This window comes from Kogia breviceps, chromosome 17, assembly GCF_026419965.1.
Source record: "Kogia breviceps isolate mKogBre1 chromosome 17, mKogBre1 haplotype 1, whole genome shotgun sequence".
NCBI classification, from domain to species: Eukaryota; Metazoa; Chordata; class Mammalia; order Artiodactyla; family Physeteridae; genus Kogia; species Kogia breviceps.
Window position 1 is genome coordinate 48721280 of NC_081326.1, and position 23597 is coordinate 48744876.

At 41.5% G+C, this 23597-nt stretch overlaps 2 protein-coding genes across 5 annotated transcripts in view; both read left to right on the top strand.

Moving 5' to 3' along the window:
- The window catches only part of LOC131744244 (protein CEBPZOS-like), a 40290-nt gene extending 24300 nt beyond the window's left edge, over window positions 1-15990 (top strand). Inside the window, exon 2 of the mRNA XM_059043619.2 lies at window positions 15273-15990. Within this exon, the coding sequence (XP_058899602.2) occupies window positions 15480-15782 (303 nt within the window). The 5' untranslated portion in view covers window positions 15273-15479 and the 3' untranslated portion in view covers window positions 15783-15990. The remainder of the gene's footprint in view (window positions 1-15272) is intronic.
- OXR1 (oxidation resistance 1) overlaps window positions 1-23597 on the top strand; it is a 502318-nt gene that overhangs the window by 24299 nt on the left and 454422 nt on the right. For 2 of the 4 annotated variants that reach the window (XM_059043607.2, XM_067017535.1), the window contains exon 1: window positions 18825-19113. The exons of 1 other annotated variant lie outside the window; for it this stretch is intronic. The gene's annotated coding sequence lies outside the window, so the exon portion shown is untranslated. Of the gene's footprint in view, window positions 1-18824; window positions 19114-19330; window positions 19493-23597 lie in introns of those variants that run through there. One more of the 4 variants, XM_067017534.1, reaches the window with a different exon arrangement.

Sequence of the window (23597 nt, forward strand, 5' to 3'; positions counted from 1 at the left end):
GAGCAAGTGGCTCATGCAGTGACGGAGGCTGAGAAGTCTCACGATCTGCCCTCTGCAAGGGGGAGACCCAAAAAAGCCAGTGGTGTAATTCAGTCAAAGTCCAAAAGGCCTGAGAACCAGAGGAGCTGATGATGTAAATCCCAGTCTAAGGGCAGGAGAAGGTGAGACGTTCCAGTTCAGTCAGTGAGACAGGAAAAAGGGCTGAATTCCTCCTTCCTACACCTTTTGTTCTGTTTAGGCCTCACTGGATTGGATGAAGCTCAGCCACTCTGGGGAGGGCAGACTACTTTACAGAGCCCAAGGATTCAAACGTTAATCTCATGCAGAAACACCTCACAGATACACCCAGAACAATGTTTATCTAGGCACTCTTGCTGCTTGCCCAAATTGACACAAAAGTAACCATCACAGGGTTTAATTTGAAGACGACAACATGAACAACCAAAACAGAAATAAGGGCAATGAAGGGTTAAAACCACAATAACACAAACTTCATTTAAAACCCATGTATGGTTCACATATTTGCATGATGTCATGCACAAAAACTATTTATACTGTTTGGAAAGAAAACAAGTCCCCCAAATGTGAAAAACTACAAGTTATTCTAAGTGAGCTTATCTCGATTCAGTATTAAAAACTGCACTGTCAGCATGAAGCCATGCTGTAGAGTCAGTGGGTACCCCAGCTATGTTTTCATATAGGCATAACTGGGTTTCAGAGTATGTGATTTTCATAGGTGCAAAGAGAGACTCATGGTGTAGAGGAGTGTTTTCTTTCCAGGTATCAATTTAGCTCGATCCTTTTTATTCTCATCAAGCTTTTGACAAATGTTCACACTAGTGGAAAAGCACATATCACAGTCAGTATTATCTGAGAGGCGTGAGCAAACAACCACTTCGGCTGTCCTACCCCTTCATCATTACAAAGCAAAATGAATTTTGACCTGACCTTTCACGCTCTGTTCCACTCTCCACTCCCATGATGTCAGTCAGGCTCTGAACATCCAGAGACAGTAATTGACATGTGGCTATCCACAGCCACTCTAACCAAGGAGAAAGCCAAGGGAAGTAAGCTATTCTACCTTTAAGACTATGGCCCTAAAGAACCTCTATCATGAAACTATTTATAAAGAGGTAGATAATTCTTTATTTAAATGTGGGTAATTGGGTAATTGATCTAGCTGAAGGGAGAAAAACCTGCAGAAATGGATGTGTCCATGATAAATGTTTTAACCAATGGAATTTGAAGATCTTCGTGAATGAACAGCCCAAATCTAATCTGTCATGAAACAATCGGATCACACCGATTGAGCTCTAAACATAAAATCAAGTGACCTGGCCGAGTGGGGATTAAGCACCATGGTTTTCGTCCTGCTGCACACTTTGACGCTGCTCCTTTTTCAGCTAGCACTCCGACTGGATCAGCCAGTATATAAAAGCTAGTATATTTTAGACATAACTTGTTGTTCAATGAAGAGAAAAAGGAGTATAAAAGGAAGAGAAGAAGTAAAAAGAGGAGGAAAGGAGGAGGAGGGGACGGAGAGAGAGGAGGGTTTCGTTCTGGTAGCAAAGTAATAGTAACAAAACCAAGTTTTAATGTCTCCACACCATGTTCTAAAAAGAAAGAGTGTTTCTTCTGGAGGCTTATGCTTAAAAAAGGGGGAAACATCTTTCCAGAAAACCCAGGAAATCCTTCCTCACATCTCAGTGAGGTCTCATGCCTTTCGGTGAGGACATTTATGTCAGTTCCTCTGTTGCCAAGGAAGCAGTCAGCTTCCTTTGAGGTACCAGGACACTATTGGAGAGATGAGCATATGGGAACAAAATTCTGGGTATTATCATGAAAGAAGGAATCAGGAAAGGGATGCTGGCAACCAGTATTTTCCCCTACTCAATGATTTTCTTAAAAGAGAAAGTTTTATTTTGTAATACAGTACTAATTTTATATTCCTTTGTATCGTTAAATTAATTAAACACGGAGGCCTGTTAGACTGAGGTGTCTCTCATGCTGTGGTGATCCACGAAAACAAACCTCAATCTAAGCTTGTAAATGCCTCAAGGTTAGAAAGTAAAACCCAAGGACAACCAATTTGAGCTTTGCTCAAATAAACGAAAATTTTAATATGCCTCAGTTTATCTTTTAACAGTATTCATTTCCTTTCATTTTCTTATTATTTTTTTAAAGACTCAGTTGGCTTCAGCTGTGCTAAAGAGACACAATCGAGATTTGCTTGTTTTTTAAAAAATATACTCTAACCACAAAAAAAAAAAAAAAAAAAAAAGGAAGAAGAGATAAGGGCTTCCCTGGTGGTGTAGTGGTTGAGAGTCCGCCTGCCGATGCAGGGGACGCGGGTTCGTGCCCCGGTTCGGGAAGATCCCACGTGCCACGGAGCGGCTGGGCCCGTGAGCCATGGCCGCTGAGCGTGTGCGTCCGGAGCCTGTGCTCCGCAAGGGGAGAGGCCACAGCAGCGAGAGGCCCGCGTACCAAAAATAAAATTAAAAAAAAAAAAAAGTATATATATATATATATATATATATATATATATATACACTCTAACCAGAGTGTCAAAGAAGGAAGTGTGCAGAGCCAGAAAGATGAGTGCAGTGACTGCGGGACAGTCACGGCTGCTTAGTCAGACGCTTTCCCCCACCCCCCGCCCTGGAGTTTCCCCTTGGTAATGGCATACAGTGTGTTCCTGCCACCTCACCATTCAGTCACCCTCTTCTGCTAGACACAGCACCCTGCTTTTCCTGCTGACCTATGTCTCTCAATTCTCAGACTGAGGGGTCCTTTGGGGCTGACCCCATTCTCAGGCTCTAAGGGCTCACTCATAATGCAGACTTGGTCAAAGAACCACCTTCCCCGGGCCATAGTAATTGGCTTAGGGATAGGCAAAACCCACGTTTTGTCAAAAAGGAACCAAACAAGCAGCATGTACATCTTTTCCACCGTACTTGATTACCTGGCTGCATATAGCTTAGAATAAGCAGCAGCCATTATGACCACTGTGTAAAGAGCTTCCCGGCATTTGAAGATAATACAAAAGAAAGCACGGCCAACAGGCTGAGAGAGATGACATCAGGTGAGCCTTATGACATCGTTTGAGCACCTGTATCCAGTTATGCATGAAATTAACATTCCTCTTGGGCTTTAAGGTTTTATGGCCCAAGGCATTGCCTTTATTACGCTACAGCTGAGCTGCTCTCTTGCCCCACACTTCACCAATTCACCTTTCCATTGCTAAACTTTGGGGGTAAAAGTTTTATTTCATTACATTTATTTCCTTGTACTTATCCTTTGGCATTTCTTCATTTCTTAGCCTTCAGTGAATTTTTTTTCCATGACAAAATACCAACTTACAGTGAAAGAAGAAATAGACAACTACCTCCTACATGCAGTCTTCCTGGATTTTTGCAGCCAGAAATAATCTCCGCTTCCTTTAAACTCCCATGAGACTTTATTTCTCTAATATTTCACTTTTTTTCTAATATTTTTTCTTTATTCAACATGTAATGCTTCTTAAGACATAGTCTACATCTGATTCAATTTTGTACCCACACAGCATCTAATGCATTTCCTTTATTAAATTCTTACCTAAAATTGGAAGAATAAATAAACAAACAAATGTAGTCAGTGCAAACACTATCTTAGTACCACTCTAAGCCTTTTGTTGTCTTTTTAAAATTCAAATGGGGTTTCTTTTGCATTTTAGGAGTGAAGAATTTTCAGAAAGTTGCTTTCTGTTGTGGAAAAGAGCTAAATGAATCCAATAAGTAAACAAATACAAAAAGCTAGTCATAAAGGGCTAGCCTTTAATATTATTGTCTTACTAACACTTGATCCCTTAGCTCTGCCTCCAAAACGGCTTTTCAATGACTTCCCAAGCTCCTTTGGAGAGCACAGTCCTGAACTCTGCCAGACAACACTGCCAGGCTAATTTCTAAAGGCAAGAAGAGCAAAGCTATTTGTCCTGGGCAAGCGCATGCAGAGTCAGGAGGGGAAAATAAAGGGTAGCAAAGGGCAGCTGACCATTTGTAATTGAATGGAAACCACCAAAAGATATTACAGTTAGGTTATGAGCCGAAGTCAAAGTCAAGAAATGGTAGAAGCAACTCGTACGTTTGGCAGAGGGCACTTCAAAGAACTTTGCTAGTTTTAAAAGGCTCTCCCCAAAGCTCTTCGGGTACTGCCTCTTGGCATCTGATATACACCCAAAGAGAGGAAAACGTATAGACAAATCCCAAACCTCGAAATATTATTCCTAAACTAGTTTCTCTTCTACTTTATATTCAAGAAAGCATTTTAAAATTCCAAATATGTACTTTCTATGTTACAGACTCTGCAACCATGGTAGAACCTCTTCTTTCCCTCACAACAATCCTGGGAACTTGATGCTATTCTTTTCCTCTTCTTACTAATGAGGACACTGAAACACAGAGTAGCTGTCACTTCTGTAACATCACGTGTCTAGGAAGAGAAGTGAGAATTAGAACCCGAGTCTTTTGACACTAAATCTGGGATGTCCAAGGAGAAAGCTTCTTTCAGCTCACAACAGTGAAGCACATTTCAATATGCATTTAGTATACACTATTCATGTGTTCTTGAGCTCTTGAAAATAGGAAATGTTAAGAATCAATGTCTGCTTTAAAATTATAACAGTGAGTCATAAGAAAGGTGAGCATAAGGAAATATTTGGGGGAAAGAAAGGGGTTAAATTGCTTTTTTCTCTGTGTTTCATTCCAGTCTTCTGATATTAGAGGATTGTCAATAGTTTATATATTTCCTTATTCTTTTTCTTCCTCTACATTTTTTTTTTTTCTCTGATGGATTAAAAAGACAGACACTGAGGTGACTAGGAAAGCTAGATGAGATTATGCTGTACTGGACAAACTAGCTTGTTTAGGAAAGACTTAGGTTCCTTTCATTGAAGAAGGCACATTTAGAGAAGAAAGAAAGGCTCATAAAATTGGCAGCTCAGAGGATGAAACGAGAGAGCAAGCCAACTGTGTTGTGGTATCACTTTACTTTTTTAACAAGGGGGTGTTCTTGAGAAACCTTGAAAAGGACAGAGTTGTATTGAAATAATTCAGAACTGTAAAGTATGAGATGTATACTCACTAGAACATAATAGAACTAAATTCTGTTGTGAATTTAGTTCACATCTCTCTTTCTCTACCTGAAAGAACATTTAACACATCTGTCTACCTGACATTTCAAAATTCTGATTTGCCTTGTGAGAAAAACAAAATCCCTTTGACATACCCACTGAGTAAACTGTGTAGGAAGGAAGAAATCTGTCTGCTTCCATTTGGGGGAAAAGACTGAGGATACTGATTAAGGACATGTGGCGGGGGGAAAAAAGCCCAGATAAAGGAGGGAGAAGTAAAAAGATGTAGAAAAGATTTAAAGACATGCGAAAGAGATGACAATAAAACCGAGACCACCAATTTGTACTTAAGTTATGCATTGGCACTCTCTGGTTGATTATTTATCCATATGGGTGGCGTATCTTCCCAACTGGGCTGTGAGTTCCTTTCAACTCCAGCACCTAGCTAAAAGTTTTTCTCTGCACTAACTGCCAAAAATCTTTGGCTGTCTATTCATCAGAAAGAACAAAATGGAGATTTTTTTTTTTTTTTTTAATGTCCAAAGACAAGGTCTCTTCCTATATTTTGTGAAAGCCTTAACTGAAAAGAGAATTATCCCACAAGGGAAAAGGAAGAGAGGTAATTGCTTTGAGGGAGTTGAGGGAAAGAGCAGAGAGAGGACAAGCTCCTTCTAGCCCAGGGAGCAGAAGAGAACCATACATTTTATGAAGAGCAGGACCTCAAGAAAATGGCAAAGTTTCTTACATGCTAGGTGGCAAGATAGTGAGAGCTCTTTGGCCTTCAGGGACCCAGATCTTCCTGGACACTAGCTAGTTGAGCAGTAACCAGTGTAGATCAATGAAAAGTAGGACCTGCAGATGCTGTGTTATACATACAACATTCAGGGCTGTTGCAGAATTCTGTTGTAGGGAGAGTTCAAGGTGTATCTAAGGCTACAATTCCCATTAGCCCTGCAGGGTGGGAGATTTGGTTGGATTAAGTTAACTCAAAGGAAACATTTCCTGCACAGATGCATTTTTGGAATAAAAATCATAGCTGCTACATATTTCAAGTGCTTTGAGTCTTTCACGGCATCAAAAAGGAAATATAATTTTATAGTAAAATTTTTCTTTCTTATTGTTTTAAAAAATACAGAAAATTATAATGAGATAAATGAGACATGCCTTCACAATCCACAGATCACCACTTCAGAATTCTGGTTTATTATTCATTCATTCTTTCCATTATCTATCTAAAAGACCAAAATTTTCTAAATGCTCTTTCATAGAAAATGGAACATTTATATAATTGTAATCTCTGTCATCTATTTCTACTACATGTTGTATCTTCCTGGTAAAAAACACATTTAAAATTAACTTTGTAACCATATGTAGAACAACTACCTAGAGTTAGCTCTATATATCTAAATAGTTTTAATGCCAACACTTTGTGACTAAAATTTCATCATTCTTGAGGGATTATTTTTCCTAGTCATCATTCTTTTGTTGCATAGCACATCTTCAAGCAGATTATGTAGGCAATGTTGGCAACCAGTTAGTTTTATAGGAAGCAGCACAGCATGGTGGTTTTTAAAAATATGCATTGGTCTTAGGTCACATAGCTTAGGCTTTGAATATCTACAATAAGTGATCTTGTGACTTTAGGATATTTATTCAACATATCTGAGACATAAAAATAACTACCTCCTAAGGTAACTGTAAGGATTAGATAAAACAATCTCCTCTGTTAACCACTAAACTAGACTGGAAACTCATAAATTTTCAGTGACTAATAGGTGTTATTAATATTATTCCAGGAGAAACTATTCCACTATAGCCTCTGTTGAAGAGTTAGTTCTAGTCGGCAATATTTGGTCCTATATTACCCTCAAACATCATCTACAGCTCATTAAGTCAAGTATGGATTCTGTACCTAATTGCAGCTAATCCATAAGCTGATATGAAGTGATAAAAACAAATGATCCAACAATGGCTAGCTGGGCCCATCATATTGTCTTTTTTGGGTATTTGACATAGCTGATCTTGTAGACAGAAATGGACTTTTAGGCCATGGATGGAATGGATGTCTTTTAGGCTAAACAAAAATGATGTCAGATGGAAAATTGGACCTACAGGAAATGAATGGTAAGTAAGTAGCTGTAAAAATGGTGGGCTTTTTTTTTTTCTCATTTTTCCTCAAGAAAACAATTAGCTGTTTTGTTTAAAGCAAAACAATAATAGTGTAGGTACTATTTTGCACTCCTACAAGCAATGTATGAGAGTTCCTGTTGCTCCATCCTTGCCAGCTTTTGCTGTTGATAGTGTCCCAAATTTTGGGCTTTCCTGTACATATGTAGTAGTGTCTCACCACTGTTTTAATTTTCATTTCCCTGATGACATATGATGTGGGTCATCTTTTCATATACTTATTTGCCATTTGTATATCTTCTCTGAGGAAGTGTTTGTTAAGGTCTTTGGCCCATTTTCTAATTTGGTTATTTGGGTTTTTTTTTTTGTCATGCTGTTACATTTTAAGAGATCTTTGTATAATTTGGGTAATAGTTCTTTAACTGAAGTGTATTTTGCAAATATATTCTCCCGGCCTGTGGCTTGTCTTTTCATTCGCTTGGCATTGTCTTCACAGAGCAGAAGTTTTTAATTTTAATAAAGTCCAGCTTATCAGTTATTTCTTTTATGGATCATGCCTTTGGTGTTGTATCTAAAAAGGCATCACCATACCCAAGGTCATCTAGGTTTTCTTCTATGTTAACTTCCAGTAGTTTTATAGTTTTGTATTTTACGTTTAGTTATCTGATCCATTTGAGTCACTTTTTGTCAAGGGCAAAGATTGTTTTAAAAAGATTCTTAAAATGGGCAAAAAAACCTGGCAATGTTAATCAAATAAAAGAAAGCACAAAGTAATAACATTGGAATAAAAGAGTGAATATCGTAACAAATTTTACAGGTATTAAACTTATAAAAAGGGATTATGAATATGTTTAAGCTGATATAGTCAATAATTTGAAGAAATAAAAAATTCCTTGAAAAATATAACTTACCAAAACTCAAGAAGAGCTAGAATATCTGTATAGCTTTATACCTATTAATTAACTTTAATTGATAATAAAAAAAGCTTTCCACAAGGAAAAATCTAGATCCAGATCATTTCAGATGACATCAATCTTACACATATTCTCTCAGAAAATAGATAAGGAGAGAACAATTCCCAACTCATTTTTTGAGGCTATCCTAATTCTGATACCCTGACAAAGACATTACTGTATAGGCAAATTATAGACAAATATCCCTGGATCCACAAAAATCTTCAACAAAATACAAGCAAATTGATTCTAGCAACATAAAAAAAGAATAATGCATTTTTAGCAAGTGCAGTTCATCCCAGCAATAAAAGCTTGATCCAGATTTCAAAAGATGGATCAATGTATTTCACAATTCATAATAAATTTTTAATACTGACAAAATATCATACTACATGATATGTTTGATGGTATACCTAAGGCTATACTTTATTTGATTGAGAAAAGACAAGCATGTCTTCTATTTATCACTGTAATGCAATTTCTAGCCACAGCGTTAAGGAAAGAAAAAAAAAAAAGACGTGCTTTGGAAAGAAAGAAGTAAAACTATCTATTTGCAGATGACAGGATATTCTACATATAAAATCTTTAGTAATCTATTAAAAGGCTACTAAGAACAAATAAGTTAGTTTATAGGATACAAGATTAATATACAAAAGAAACTGCATCTCTATATACTTGCTACGAACAATTGAAAATGAAATTAAAATAGCAATACTATTTACAACAACATTAAAAAATATAGGGCCTTAGAGTCTTGGGGCAGAGGACATAAAAAGTACCCACCGTAAAAGAAAAAAAATTTTTTTTAACCTCTGGAAGTGGAGGAAAGAACTTGATTATTTCTATACCTACAACAGTGAATGCCTTCAAAAACCCTCTCACTGCACTCCTTCTTCTATTGTACAAGAGTTTGCACTACAGTCAAAATACAAGGTTTTCTCCTAGTGCTGAATGGGTCAAAAGGATCCTGGTCCTCAGAAGAAAGTGTAAGTCCAGGATATGGGCCTTTTAACTTCATGGTCAATCCTCACCTCCACATTTGCTTCTCTGAATTAAAGATATCATCAGGATCAGTTCCTTCTCCCTCAAATCTGGGACAATGCTCTGTAGAGAGAGTGTCCTTGTTCATTCAATCCATATTTATTGGAGGCTACTTTGTGCCTAGGCACTGTGCAAGTGTTAGAGATATTATCTGAAACAAGATATACCCCTTCTCTCAATTTGGGTACCAGATGAGAAATTAGTCAACAGCAGCCATGAAGTATTAGAGAGGAATGAGTAGGATATGATAAATTGAGAGTATTTAGGAAGAGCATCCAGTCCACCTCTGAGTGGTGGGGATGGGGTATTAGTGATTCCAGAAAGATGATGGGAGGTGGGTAGGTGAAGCAAATTAATCTGAACTGCACTAGCAAAAAGTGGTGTGTAAGTGACCCATTCCTGGTTTCCTGTGTAGATTTTTTTCTCTGTTAGCATAACGTATTTGTTATTGAGGAAGGAGTCTCTTCTCATTCCATCTTACCCTAGAAGCTTCAAATCAACACAATTTTAATTTTAATAGTAAAACCCCCAAATTTTCACCAACTCTTATTTGGATAAGCCAAAAACATTGCATATTTCCCTCCTTAATGACTTCTTTAAAAATCTGATATAAAATAGTGTCTTACTGATGTTTCATTTTTTCTTCTTTCTTTTGTTCCCTTGACCTCCTGTCTTACTAAATATGCATCATTTTGGTGTTTCACAAACTGTTCGCTCAATAACGAGTGGTAAAACGAACAACAAATACACAAAAGAATATCATAATTTCCCTATGTGACCAGTATCTTCTTAGCATCTCTTAAAGTAAGTAATTATTCTGTCCTTTTTCACAAATGGAATTTCTTTCAAACACAAGTCACTGAGATTTAAGGACATTTATAATGTTTATCACCGATTCCAAACCATGCTTCATCCTCCAAATGATTTCACATCAAATCTTGTTTTAGCACAATTCAAAACCTTTCTGAATTATAATGTCTGGCAGTAAAAACTTCATCTCTAGCTGAAGAAGATAGCTGTTATAAAATTCTCACCATTCTTTAAGAGAGGGTATGCATTAGAGAACACACCTATCCATTGAACATTCATTTATTCTAGGAGCCAAGATTGTGCTGGGAATATGGTGATCAAGAAGGTAGACACAATCCTTACTCTCTTGGAATGTACATTCTAGTCAAGAGGAGCAACATTAAATAAATAACTGGATAATAAGTACACATGTCTGTAAATACGTACTTACATATATGGAATTTTTATCTGAATCTATCTCCCTATCTCCTGGATGTCTTATCAAGGTAACTAGTACACCTCCTATTTTCTGATCACCAGATCCCCCTAGGAGAGTGTCATCAGTGTAGTTTTCCAGCATGAAACCTGGGGGATGATGACATAGTCAAGGGACTTCTGGATTATATGTTATGGTGCAGAACCAGAGAGTTGATCTTGCCCTGAGACAACACAGTAAATTGCCCTGCTTTTCTATCAAATAAAGCAATCAAATACCTTCTGCAGTTTCGTGTTTATAGAGACAATGAAAAACACACCTGGCCAATGAATAGATGCATACCAGGTGTCAGGGGCTGTCTTGAGTTGTTCCAGTAATGAGGTCACCTTTGAAAAATCAGCTGCAGTGGGTACAATCACCTAATTAAGCTTTTGAGAATCCTCTGTCTTTTTCCGGTATCCATATAGCTTGTGCATAAATTAAACAGGTGAGTTAAATGGGGGATGTGATTGCAGTCACTACCCTTGCAACCTTCAAGTATTCAGTAGTGACGTGATGTTGCTTTGGCTCACTTCTTATTACTTTGCTAGGGAGGTTAAGGTCTAGGTCTTTGGGGAGTATTTTGGTTTGTGTGTGTGTTTTGAGGGGTGACTTTCTGCCTTGAAAGCCTGCATGATAAAGTCAGAGAGTTAATAACAGCTGCTGAGTATATGTATTCTAACTTCACTCAGGAAGGGGAAAAATTAAGTACAGAATGGGTTTGCGGAACCACAGCGCCCCTTGTGACACTGATTAAGAACAGAATTTCTATTTATCCCCTGCCAGTGGACCACAGTGCACTCTGGGCTAGAATTAGAATGCAACCATCCCCAGAAAGATCTGGGTATTTCCTTTTTCCTATGATAGGCACTCTGGTAAATAATTGCAGGTCCTTTGGGGAAAAATGAGGAGAAAGAATTAAGTACTTGTGATGGAAGATCCCTCTCTGAATGTACCCAGACTCCAGTGCTCTAACTCAGGTTTGGAAATTGAGTGAAGAGCCATAATTTTTCTATTGTGATTTAAGTCAAGTCCATTTTCACCACGACAGAAATTACCTATAGATTAAGTAGGACCTTAGTGTGATACCCAAGTATCCAGTCCAAAGGAGACCATGACTTTTTAGCCAATTCCAAAGATCGTTGTGTGTCCCACTGTCTATGACCATTTCAGCCTTATCATCCACTATGAGAATCGCCCACCTTGACTCCAGTGATTAAGTTGCTACCTGCCTCCTCCACCCTGATAATCCTTTATTTCCATTAAATCCTAGAAACCATTTCAATGTCAACATCTCCCACCTTCATTCGTGGCCAAAGAGGAGAGACAATGCAGCAGTCAGTGTCTTGATGAAAGAATAGTCTTCTGGGTCTTCTCAGGGACCAGTAGGGAGTAGGTGAGCCAATCCTCCTTGATAATGCCACTCTAATATCCCTAGCTCCATAACCTCTCACATGCCCTTTCTATTACACACGGGAACTTCTAGCATCTCAACTTCATTCAGTATAGTACCTGTCAAGACCAGGATTTAGATAACCAAGTGAACAAACCATTAGAACCTTTCCCACCTATTCAAGCTTGTACATCAAATGCAGACTCTCTGATAATTACCCCCACATTGATAAATTATGTCCCTCTTTCTTCCCTGGGCTAGCAACCTCAGAATACATGCACGCGCACACACACACACACACACACACACACACACACACACACACACTTTCCTTCCCCTGGATCTTGATGATATAATTTTATAACAGCCAAATATTGTACTATGTAGGCATGTGGCTCATTACTATTAACTAAACTCTAGATCCAATTAACTTTTTCATTAATTTCCTCTTTTTGTTCCAGGACCCAATTCAGGGTACAACTAGTTGTCATATCTCCTTGGTCTCCTTTGGTATGTGACAGTTTCTTAGCCTTTTCTTGTTTTTTATGACTGTCAGTTTTGAGGAATACTGTTCTGGTACTTTACAGAATGCCACGCATTTTGAGTTTGTCTGATATTTTGTAGAATTGTAACTTTGGGGAAATAATTCTACAGAGATGAGTGCCCTTCTTATCCCATTGTATCAGGAGGTAAAAATAAATCCATATGACATCACTGGTGATGTTAACCTTCATCACTTGGTTAAGGTGGTATCCACTAGAAGGTTGCTACTTTCCTTTCTCCATATTCTATTCTATGGAAGCAAGTCACTAAGTTCTCTGGGAATTTTAAAGCTAAAACAAGTGGAATAGATTCGATATATATTTAAAGGAGGGATCCTTGGACTATGCAGGATGTAAGGAAGGCTGTCTGCAAGGTGGGTAATAAAGCTGACACAGGAGAGAGAGATGTTGATAAGAAATGGACAGAATCAAGATAGTATTTCCACACCCTGAGGTTCAGAGAAGCCCCCTGCCTTCTGGGGGGCACCACTATTGTGCCAGAAAATCTCCCTTTTCACCTAAACTAGTTTAGGTTGGATTTCTATTTGTACAATTTAAAAGATGCCAAGTAACATACTACCTCACTGGATTGCTATGAGAATTAAATGATAAAAAGTATGCAAAGTGAGTGCCTACTGGAGAATGAGACAGAAGTACCGACAAATGTTGGATATTATTATTAACTGATGCAGGTTAGTATTTTGAATCTATTATATTCAAATGTATTATGGAAATAAATTAATGGTCATGAATTTCTTGACAATACTTGAAAATCTGAGGTCACATGTTAAGAATATTTATTATTGTAGCATTGGACTCAATGAGAAGTGAAAAGAGTTGCAGCTATAACAAGACCTTGCTGCTTGTTCAATAACTAAGTCATGTTTGTGTTAGAATTAGAGGCAAGAAAAGAGCAGCCTGATATTTGAAGTGCATAATTATCCACATTCTTCTTCCCAGAGGAAAGGGCCATCAGAGCTAAGTCTTTTAGTCAAGAAGCATCTTTGATTCACATATACTATGAGCATCCTTAATGTCCCATGACTATTACCTAGAGCAGTTTTAGCCTTGAAGTGCAGAGAGAGGGGGAAATGAACATTTATATCTTTAGTACATATCCCTAGTTGATCTGTTATGACATTTATCTATGGTCATGAAATGAAAGAATAATTTGGGCATTAATGACTTTGATTACTCTCATTTAATTCTCCATTTTATACATTTTTTTCACAATGGGAAAATAACAGGTATCAAAAAGATAAGCTTTTAATAGCTCTTCAATGAAGCCATCATGATATTTCCATTTCTCTTAAAGAACTTAATTATGAATTACTTCACATTCCTAATTTAGGTCTGATTTTCTAAAAGCAAATTCAGTACGAAAGAAGGGCAAGGGAGAGGCATCCCAGTGTCCAAGTGTCTAAAATGGGCTCTCTCTATGTAGTAGAGGCAGAATATGCTCAGCGGTCGGTGCCAATATCTGGGAAAATTAGAGATGCTTGGCAGTGTAGCACAGATGATACTGAAGGCGTTCCAACCTCAAGTTACCAAGAAGTTTGGTAAGAAAACATCAAGGAGGGAAGAAGCGACTATACTGAGCTATCCCCAGACAAAATGGTGAGACAGGAAAAGTCTACATGCCGTGTCATCCTAACCCCAGCATCAACCCCCTCCATCCTTTCTCCAGTTCATGAAACTGGGGACTTCGTGCTTAGACCCATTGTTTCAGAACTAAACATTCACCTCCCTTTATAATCCATTAATGCGTCAGCGAACATCTATCGAACAATGAAGAAGATAAAAATACACACATATATAAATTTGCCATAGTCTCAATCCTCCATGAACTTGTGTTTCAGTGGGGGAGGAAAAACAAGTATGAAAATGAAAGCAAATGGGAGAGTGGTGTAAGAGAAGGACAAAGAACTGCACTGGCGAGATAAAGGAGAACTAGGAAAAGAGGAATAATCAGAAGTGTGGATTAAGAAGGTGTGGTGTCTGGTCAGAATGGCCATCATCAAAAAATCTACAAACATGCTAACACATATATATGGAATCTTAAAAAAAAAAGGTTCTGAAGAACCTAGGGGCAGGACAGGAATAAAGATGCACATGTAGAGAATGGACTTGAGGACACGGGGAGGGGGAAGGGTAAGCTGTATGAAGTGAGAGAGTGGCATGGACTTATGTATACTACCAAATGTAAAATAGATAGCTAGTGGGAAGCAGCCCCATAGCACAGGGAGATCAGCTCGGTGCTCTGTGACCACCTAGAGGGGTGGGGTAGGGAGGGTGGGAGGGAGATGCAAGAGGGAGGAGATATGGGGATATACGTATACATATAGCTGATGTACTTTGTTATACAGCAGCAACTAACACAACACTGTAAAGCAATTATACTCCAATAAAGATGGAGTATAAATTTAAAAGTATAATTAAAAAAATAAAAATAAAAGAAGGTGTGCTGTGAGAAATGTTGAGTGAGGAGTCCTTAGAAGACCATGTGCAAAGAAGTCAATGAGGAAGAAGACTAAGGAAAAGATATGGATTTGATGATTTTAGTGTAACTATAAAATGCAGTTTAAATGAAGTGATTCATTGATTGCATTCATTTATTCATAAACAAATACTAAAAAAGGGAACAAGCGAATTGCAGTGATCCATATGAAGACCTAATACATTTACTATAAGAAGGTCAGCATTTCTCCTCTGTATGTTCAGGATTGGAGGCAAAAGATACATATGTCACTTTTTATTGTCAAATGGTTTACATAATTATCAGGTATGTTAAATCAAAAAAGAAAGAATGGGCTTTAAGAATATGGAAAATGTCCTTTTCCCATAGAGACAGATTATCTACTGGAGGCCTCAGCTGACTGAAGGCTCATTAGAAGACTTGAATGAGCGGCACCACCTTGTAAGTATCTATGGCCCGGAAATAAAGACGAAAAGGCAACAAAGAGGGACTAACTGCTACCCTTAGGCAGGCAAATCAAAGGACCTCTTCCTAGCCCTGGAGCATGCAGAGCCCGGGAGTTCGCGCCTCAGGAGCATGCGCAGCCAGAGTACACGCCTCAGGAGCATGCGCAGCTCGGCAAGTACGTGCCTCAGGATGGCCCGTCCTATGGATCCACTGGCAAAGAAGATCTTTAAAGGAGTTTTGGTAGCTGAACTTGTGGGCATTTTGGGAGCATATTTTTTGTTTAAAAAGATGAACACAAGCCAAGATTTCAGGCAAACAATGAGCAAGAAATTCCCTTTCATCTTGGAAGTTTATTACAAATCCATTGAACACTCTGGAATGTATGGCATCAGAGCGCAAGATCAAGAAAAATGGCTGAACAGCAAAAATTAGGAATTTGACCATCGATCAAAGTTTGCCCTGTTTTGTAGTATCAGGCAAGATTAAAATCCCAAAGTTGACACGGATGGATTTTAGACTATTTAAGTGTAAACTCTAATTAAGTCAGAGGTTTTGTTCTTTGGACTATGAAGAAATTGATGGAAGGTTTGTTTATTATGTGATAAATGGAGTTTTGTTTACTACTCAAAATAAACCTGTTCTTTAAACCACACACACACAAAAAGCACCTCTTCCTAAAAAGAGATAGGAAAAATCACTTCTAAGCATCATTATCCTTTTACTCTTTTCTAAATAAGTCAAATCAACTGATATCCCACCACGGGCTTGCCGTTCTTTTTGTTCTGTGGGGAAACCTGCCTGTGGTGGATACCTATGCTTTCTATCTTGCAAGCATCCCTTATCCCTTCTTCCGCTGACTGGATACTTTATTTCCTTTTGAGAGGTTTCTTCCCCTAGAGGATGCACAAGGATAGCCAACCAGCCTCCTTTGACAAAGACTGATCTGCTCATCAGAACACAAGGTTTGCTTTCTTTGTAAGATCGCAAACTTTGTCATCTGTGTAGGGCTGGAACGGCACTCTGGACACAGTCTGATGGAGAATGAAGCCAAACCAGAAAGCAATGCTGAGAGCAAGTGAGAGAGAGAGAGAGAGAGAGAGAGAGAGAGAAACACATTCTAGCTGATGTGGTTAAGCCTTGGATAAGCCCAACCACCCCTTGTACTTCTGAGTTACATGGCCCAGGGAATTTCCTTTTTTGCCTAAGTTAGTTAGAGTTGAGTTTCTGTCACTTGCTATTAAGAATCTTGGATGCAGTATGTTTCTGAACTACACATTTGGGTAGGAAATCATAGTCTTTACTGTGAAATCAAAACCTGCCCGTTTCATGATTATGCTTAGTATGCATGCTATAGCATGAAGATGTTCAGCTAATCATACCCACCTTAAGATTAATTACTGAGAAAGGAAGAAGAAAAACAACGGGGATGAAGATAAAGTATATTTTTCATTTTCTTTCACTACCTACAGAAAGAATGGGTGCGTTGTGCTGATACTCTAAGGGAAATTCCATTTTGATTTTCCCAGTGAATTGCTCATGGAAAATTAGGAAAATGGTGTTGTCATTACAAAGTGGCTCTAGTCCTGGAGATGACATCTATCGGAGGCACACACTAAAGGAAGAAGGAGTCAGAAGCTGGAGACTAGCAAGAAAAAGGTCAAACGTTAACTAATCATCTATTTTGGGCTAGACATGGCACTAAATTAAAGTGGGGAGGGAAGGCAGAAACTTAAGAGGGAGGACAGCTTGGTCCAGATAGACACATACCACTGAGTTCTGTGAAAAAGCACAACTACATTATTTGGTAGGGTTAGCAAAACCGCATTAATTTGTAACAATGGCAAAAGAAAGTAGGCTGACAAAGAATCTGAACTGTGAGATATAAAATACATCCCCAGTGACTGCATTGTTCTTAGAAGATTCCCAGTAAATTCTCTCTGAATGAATGAGTAAAAATGAAACGCATCACTTTTAATAGAATCCACACAATCTAAGCTGTGAATGTTGAGAAAGAAATTAGGGGTAAAATAATGGAGAACAAAACTCATATTTGGCATTTTCCTATTCTGAGCACTCCACAGAGAAAAATCTAATTTTTTTCTGCCCTTATCAGGTAAAGCTATTGATTCAGGGGAATAGGTTATGCGGAAACCATGGAAGTTTCTAGTCAGGCAGACTCTGGGTTCAACACTATTACTCCAGGCAAGAGATGAGTGTCTCTGAACTTCAACGTCCTCATCAGTCAAATGGGAATAATAGTGATTCTCTTATGGGATGGTTGTGAGGGGTGAGTTAAATAAAGATTGGAATTTGATCCAGGAAACTTTTGTACCTCTCATTTTAAGGGAGGAAAATTTTCAAAAGTAGATGATCAGGAATTAAGGTAGAATACACTGAAAATGAATAGCAGGGATAGTTTGTTTGCAGGTGAGGAGGCTCTGAGACCTCGAGGCTAACAAAGAGCTAGATGCTCAGGACACCTAGGACGTTTCCTGGCCCGACGTGGCAAGAGGGCCGACACTTCTCTGCGCAGGGTCACCAAATGGCCCGGTTCCAGTTTAGGTGTCAGAATCTAACCATCTCCAGTTTGCATCCTTTTATTTCTGCAATTTAAAGTCGGAATGGAGGAGCAAGGATGGAGGTAAAACATGCGTTAAAAAAAAATTACAGCCCGCCGACGCAGGGGACACGGGTTCGTGCCCCGGTCCGGGAGGATCCCGCATGCCGCAGAGCGGCTGGGCCTGTGGGTCATGGCCGCTGAGCCTGCACGTCCGGAGCCTGCGCTCCGCAACGGGAGAGGCCACAACGGTGAGAGGCCTGAGTACCGTAAAAAAAAAAAAAAAAACAGTTCCGATTACAAGAACAACAAAATTACCAAGGCCAGGGTGGGTGTCAGCGAACCATGCAAAATCCTGCGGAATGAGGAGTCATAAACGCTCTGAGAAGAATTCTACATTTTAATTTTAGAAGCTCTTTCCAAAGTCCCCTACAGCCTGCCGCTTGCCACCCTTTGGCTCCCTCTCCCGGCTATTGATCATCACCTTCCTTTCCTCCTTTTTCCTTGCAGCAAAAGTAAGCATCCAAAAAAACTTTAATTCTCCAGAAGTCCTAAGCCAATTTCGCAGTCGCGGAGCTTTTTCATTGCTTTAACCCAACTTTCTTTCGTTTCTTTGGCGAGAACCTGAAATTAGGGCTGCCAGACAGGCTGGAGCCCTAAAACGGGGAAGCGTGGGGCTTAGTTTCGGCGAAACCCTCGGGTGCTTGTGCGGGAAGCTCATTTTCCCCCCGGGGTGGGGTTCAGAGTGCCGGCAGGGACCTAGCAGGACGCTCGCTCAGGTTCCGAGCCCAAGTCCCTGGCGGCGGGGACGCGCGCGCGGCGTGGGTGGGCGCTTTAAGCCCGAGCGGCGGCTGGAACACTAGCTATTTTTAGCGGCGCGTCGCCCCCCTTTCTCCCGGCCTCCGGCTTGGTAGCCTCCGGCGGGCGGCCGCCGCTCCGCGGCTCCCTCCTGTCTCCCCCGCCGTCACTCGCTCTTGGTAGCGTCCACGCGGGCAGGTCTGGAAACTGAGCATGTGTGGAAGCGCTCCGCGGTCTCGGCGGCGGCGGTGGCAGAACCAGGCTGCGTCAGGCTGAGCCCATTCACCGCGCGGCCGCAGGAGCGCAGCGCCGACGCCGCGCCGCGCCGCCCAGCCCAGCCGAGAGGGGCGCACTAGCAGCCGCGGGGCCCGCCGCCGCTCACCGCAGCCCCCTCCTGGCGACCCGCAAGTAAGTTTGTGAGGCGGCTGGGCGGTGGGGCAACGGCTTGGCGCCCTGGGGAAGCCCACGCTGGCAGGCGGGAGGCACGGCCGGCGCTCCGGATAGCCGGCTGGCCGCTGCCCCAGGTGCCCGGCGCCTCGGCGAGCCGCTTGGCCAATTTGAAAGTGGTGGCAGCTGGGATGTTCTAGCGGGGCGGGGTGGGGGGGCGGCAAAGCAGGAAGTCTGAACTGACTCCGGCGGAGGCCGAGGGAAGGACCACGCAGCGAGAGGGCGGGCTGGGGCGGGCTGGGTTTGGGATGCGGGCTCCCGGCCGAGAACAGCCGCAGAGGGAAAGCCGGTGTCTCCGGGGGACAGGGTTGAGAGCACCGTGTGGGAGGAATAGTAGAGGGTGAGCGTGTCCTGGCCGGAGGGGCGGGAGGGAAGATGGATGGAAAGTGGGGCGCGTGGAAAGCGGATTTGAACCAGAGCTTAGGACGCCGGTGGAAGGGGCCGTAGGCTCCGGGAAACGAGTGGACTCGAATAATTTGGGGAGTCTGTACCAGGTCAGGGCGATATAATGATGGAGAGGGACAGCCTTGGATCGAGGTCTTCGAAGTGTAATATGCGAGGCCAAATGTTGGGAACTGGCTGGACAGAGGATGGAGGCAGAAAGTGGCCTGGAAGGGCCAGTAGGAAAATCGCTGAGGGATTTGGGTGAAGGGGAGGAGGGGAGCGGTGCAGAGATCGAGCGGAGGAACGGGGCTGCTGTTGGGGCTAAAAGGCTCAGGAAAGGCTTGGAGGCTACTACGTGCGGTCCCCCTGAATAGTGACTTAGTAGCGGTTCTCTGAGGTTTACTTGCACGCCAGGCTCCTCCTTCATCTTCTGCCTCGCTTGTTAACAGGGCAGCTCGCTTTAGGCAAGCTTGTAGATTTGGGCAGATGAAGCAACCGGGAAGGTAGTCAGTCATTTGCAGGGGATCTGCCAGTGCTTCCCTTGAGTGGTTCCCGGCACCCTCAGGGTGCAATGTAGGGTCTGAATGTGTGTGTTTCAGGGGATGGGGGAGAGTGATTTCTGCTCTAGGCCACAGGAATCCGCGGTCTCTCCCGGGAGGTACGGTGTTTGGGGCCGGGAAGTCAGGCAGAAGTCTGCAGTGTGCAACTCGCGGCGGGGCGTGTGAGTATGCGTGTGTGCGCGCCTGTGCGCGTGTTGCCCGCCCGGGGTCGCGTGTGTTGCTGCAGTCTGTCTCCATGACGAGGAGATCCAGGGCTCCACAGGAGGCACGGGGAGGGGATTAAAGGAAACGTGCTTTCCTACCTCTCTTCTGCCTCCTTTCCCTAGGGTCACATTCTTTGCTCGTCCAATGATGCTCTTCTCTAATCTCTTTCCCCGACTCCTGCACGTCCCAAACCTGACGCCGGTCTTGTCCTCTGATTCGGTACCTCGGAGGACGCTGCTGTCCCTCCTCTGCCAGAGGGAATCCGAGGAGTCCCGCTGGTTAGAGGGGCTCCCAAATCCACCAGGCTTTCCCTGGGGCGTCACTCCGGGGGCCTCAGTTCACTCTGCTGCCGCTGCAGGTGACAGTGATGTTGCCCCACGGACCCCAGTGATGGCTCCAAATAGCCAGCACTTACTGGTCCTTGGGAGGTAGGTCTCCCCGGAGTTCCCCACAGGTAATTGTAACTTAAAAAGAGAAAGACCAGATTAGTAGAAAAAACAAGCACTGAGGGCAAAAAGCTTTATGTAAAAGCACCCGTTAGACTAACAAATATTTTACCCACCAACCACAAGAAGGGAAGAAGCTTCTACAGCGTATGCATCTGAAACTGGAGGGGAGGGGGCGGCGGAGCGGGAGTTGTCACCATGTCCACGGCTTCTTCGACTCCATCCAGCTTGCTATTTCCTGTCCTCCTTGCCATATTTTAAGCGAGACTTTACCAAATACAGGAAATGAGGATGAAGGCGACTCTGGAAACCTGTGCCATCTGTGAAAGGACTCAAAGAAGGGAGAGCGAGAGCTGTGCTTACTGTCTGCCAGATATCTCAGAGGGCTGGGCTCTGAGATTGTGTGTTCAGACATCAGAAATACTTCTGAACATCCAAATTGCAGGGGGGAGACTCAGATGAAGGGAAGTGAGAAACTCTAAAAAAATGATGAGGACCATAGTATGGGGTTGCCTGGCAAGGTGATCACTGACCTGTGGAGGGACACAGCAGGAAGAACAGCAAGCTTCTGATGGCCGGGGGCAGGTCGTCTTATTCCATCGGACAGTGGCTGGCCCAGTTTCTAGTACAGTAACTATTGAAAAATACCTTTTGAAATATGGCCATGATTCTGCGTATCTGAAAAGTTTGAATAGAAGGACATATACTGTCATTTTCTGCGTCTCTTACTCTGTTTTTTTCGTTGATTATTATTAGAACATGTGATGAAGGTAAAATAAATTATTATCTTACCCATTATCCTGTTCTCCCCAAATATGTTTGCCTGTTTTTTGTTTTGGGAGTCATGGAGGAAGGAGAGTTGGGCAAATTGATTAGGATGTCAAATAAAGGCAGAGTTTAGGCACCTGAAGATCTTACGCGCGCGTGTGTGGAGGTGAAAGCTTCATTTATATAATGCTAAATTCAGTGCAAAATGAGAAAACCCTTCTGTCTCCACTCCTCACCTCTTGCGTTTGAAATACAAAGGATTGTACCCTTGGGCTGGTTCCTAGTCCTCTGAAGCCTAGCTTAATAATTTTCCTGGAGGATTGTTCCCTAAATTCAGGTACACTTTAGGAAATAATCAATGGACTCTTTGCAGCCCTAAGGTAAAGTCATTTTTTAGAAAAAGTGTCGAAATGGCTTGATGAAGCAGAATAATGCGTGAGAGAAATATTAACCAAAGTGGAAGAAGAGAAATCACTTCCTCTTGCCTCAGGGTTAGAGCTTACTGATAGGCTTAGAACAGTGGTTCTCAACAGGGGCAGTTTTCCCTCCCATGGGACACTGGCAATGTCTGGAGATAGTTTTGGTTGTTACAACGGGTGGGGAGGGGTGCTACTGGCATCTCATGGGCAGAGGCCAGGGATGTTGCTATTATTCGACAAGGCATTGGGCAGTCCCCCATAACAGTTATCCAACCCCACATGTCAGTAGTGCTGAAGATAAGGAACCCTGGCTTAGAACTAGGTATGATTATAATGAAAAGCAGCTCCTGTCAGGATGCTTTCACATATTCCTTTTGGAAGTCTATCTTGAAAATCAAGAGTAGTTAATATTAAGAGACTTTCTATGCAAATGGCCCCATATTCAAAAACAGTTGCTTTAAGGAAATTAAAGAGGTTTCCTTTTAGCAGAACTTCTTTTCAGCCTTCCAAAAAAAAAGTCCTAAAGTAGATTGGGAATGTCTGAAAAGATATATAGTATGCATAGGAACTGAGTAAACGTGTTTTTTTTTTTTTGATGAAAACAAGTTAAAACTGTTCTGCCACTGTATTTTTCACTGTACTTGTTTGGTAATTGGTTTTAAAAATACATAGTGTTAAAATTAATCTTAATTTAATTTAAGTTACAACTAATAAATTCTTCATGTAGTGAGGGATTGAACCGAATCAGAGAAAAATGTTAGCTGAACACTTATTAGAAGCCTCATGAAGTGTTCCAAAATGAAACCTTAGTATTTGTAGACATCTTCCCAGGAAGGTAAGAACCCTGTATAATTTTCGTACATTTAGTTTCAGTTTTAAATCGACAGCAAGGCATGTATTGAGAAGCAGACTTTTCCGGCTTGCAGCACAATACACTGCCTGGAGAGGGGAAACAATAGCTTACACTCGTGGATGTAATAAGATCAGGGAAGTGTTCCAGGAACAGCTGTGTGCAGGAACTCAGAAGCTTGCTTGATAAAACCTTTGTCATGATCACACTGAGGCCTGGAGAAACTAAACAGATTTAGTCAGTATTTCTACCCTCTCCCCTCCATCTCCCTCCACCTGCCAGCACTTTTATTGGTGGGTTGGTTTCAGAATTCATTCTAAAGGGATCCTCATTAGGGCTGCTTACTTCCCTTCTTGTTCTAATAACCATACCCTCCATCCTTGGCCGTCACCATCCCTCAGTCCTGCAGGAATTCATGCAGCAGAATAGTCTCCTGCTTAGTTTCTGGGGCACCCAGTAACCTCTCCTTTGCTCCTGTGTGTACAAACACGAACAGCTCTTTCCTGCTTCTAAGAGGAACAGAGATTTACATCTCTCTTGGAAAAAGGCAGTGGGGAGAGTCCTTGTTTTCCACAGAGGCAACCTCAGCTTCTCTGCTTGCATCCCTGAACTGCCTTGTTCAATTGTTTGTTCAGTTGCATATTCTTGATTTTAGGAAGGCTTCCTCTTCCCAAAGACAGAGTGAAAGAACGGAGGAAGACAGAACTTCACTGTGAGCCGCACTGTTGTTGATAGAGGGCACCTCTCATGGGCTGTGTGAAGCCTCAAGAATATGATTTGAACCGATGATAATACTATTTGTAAATTCAACAGT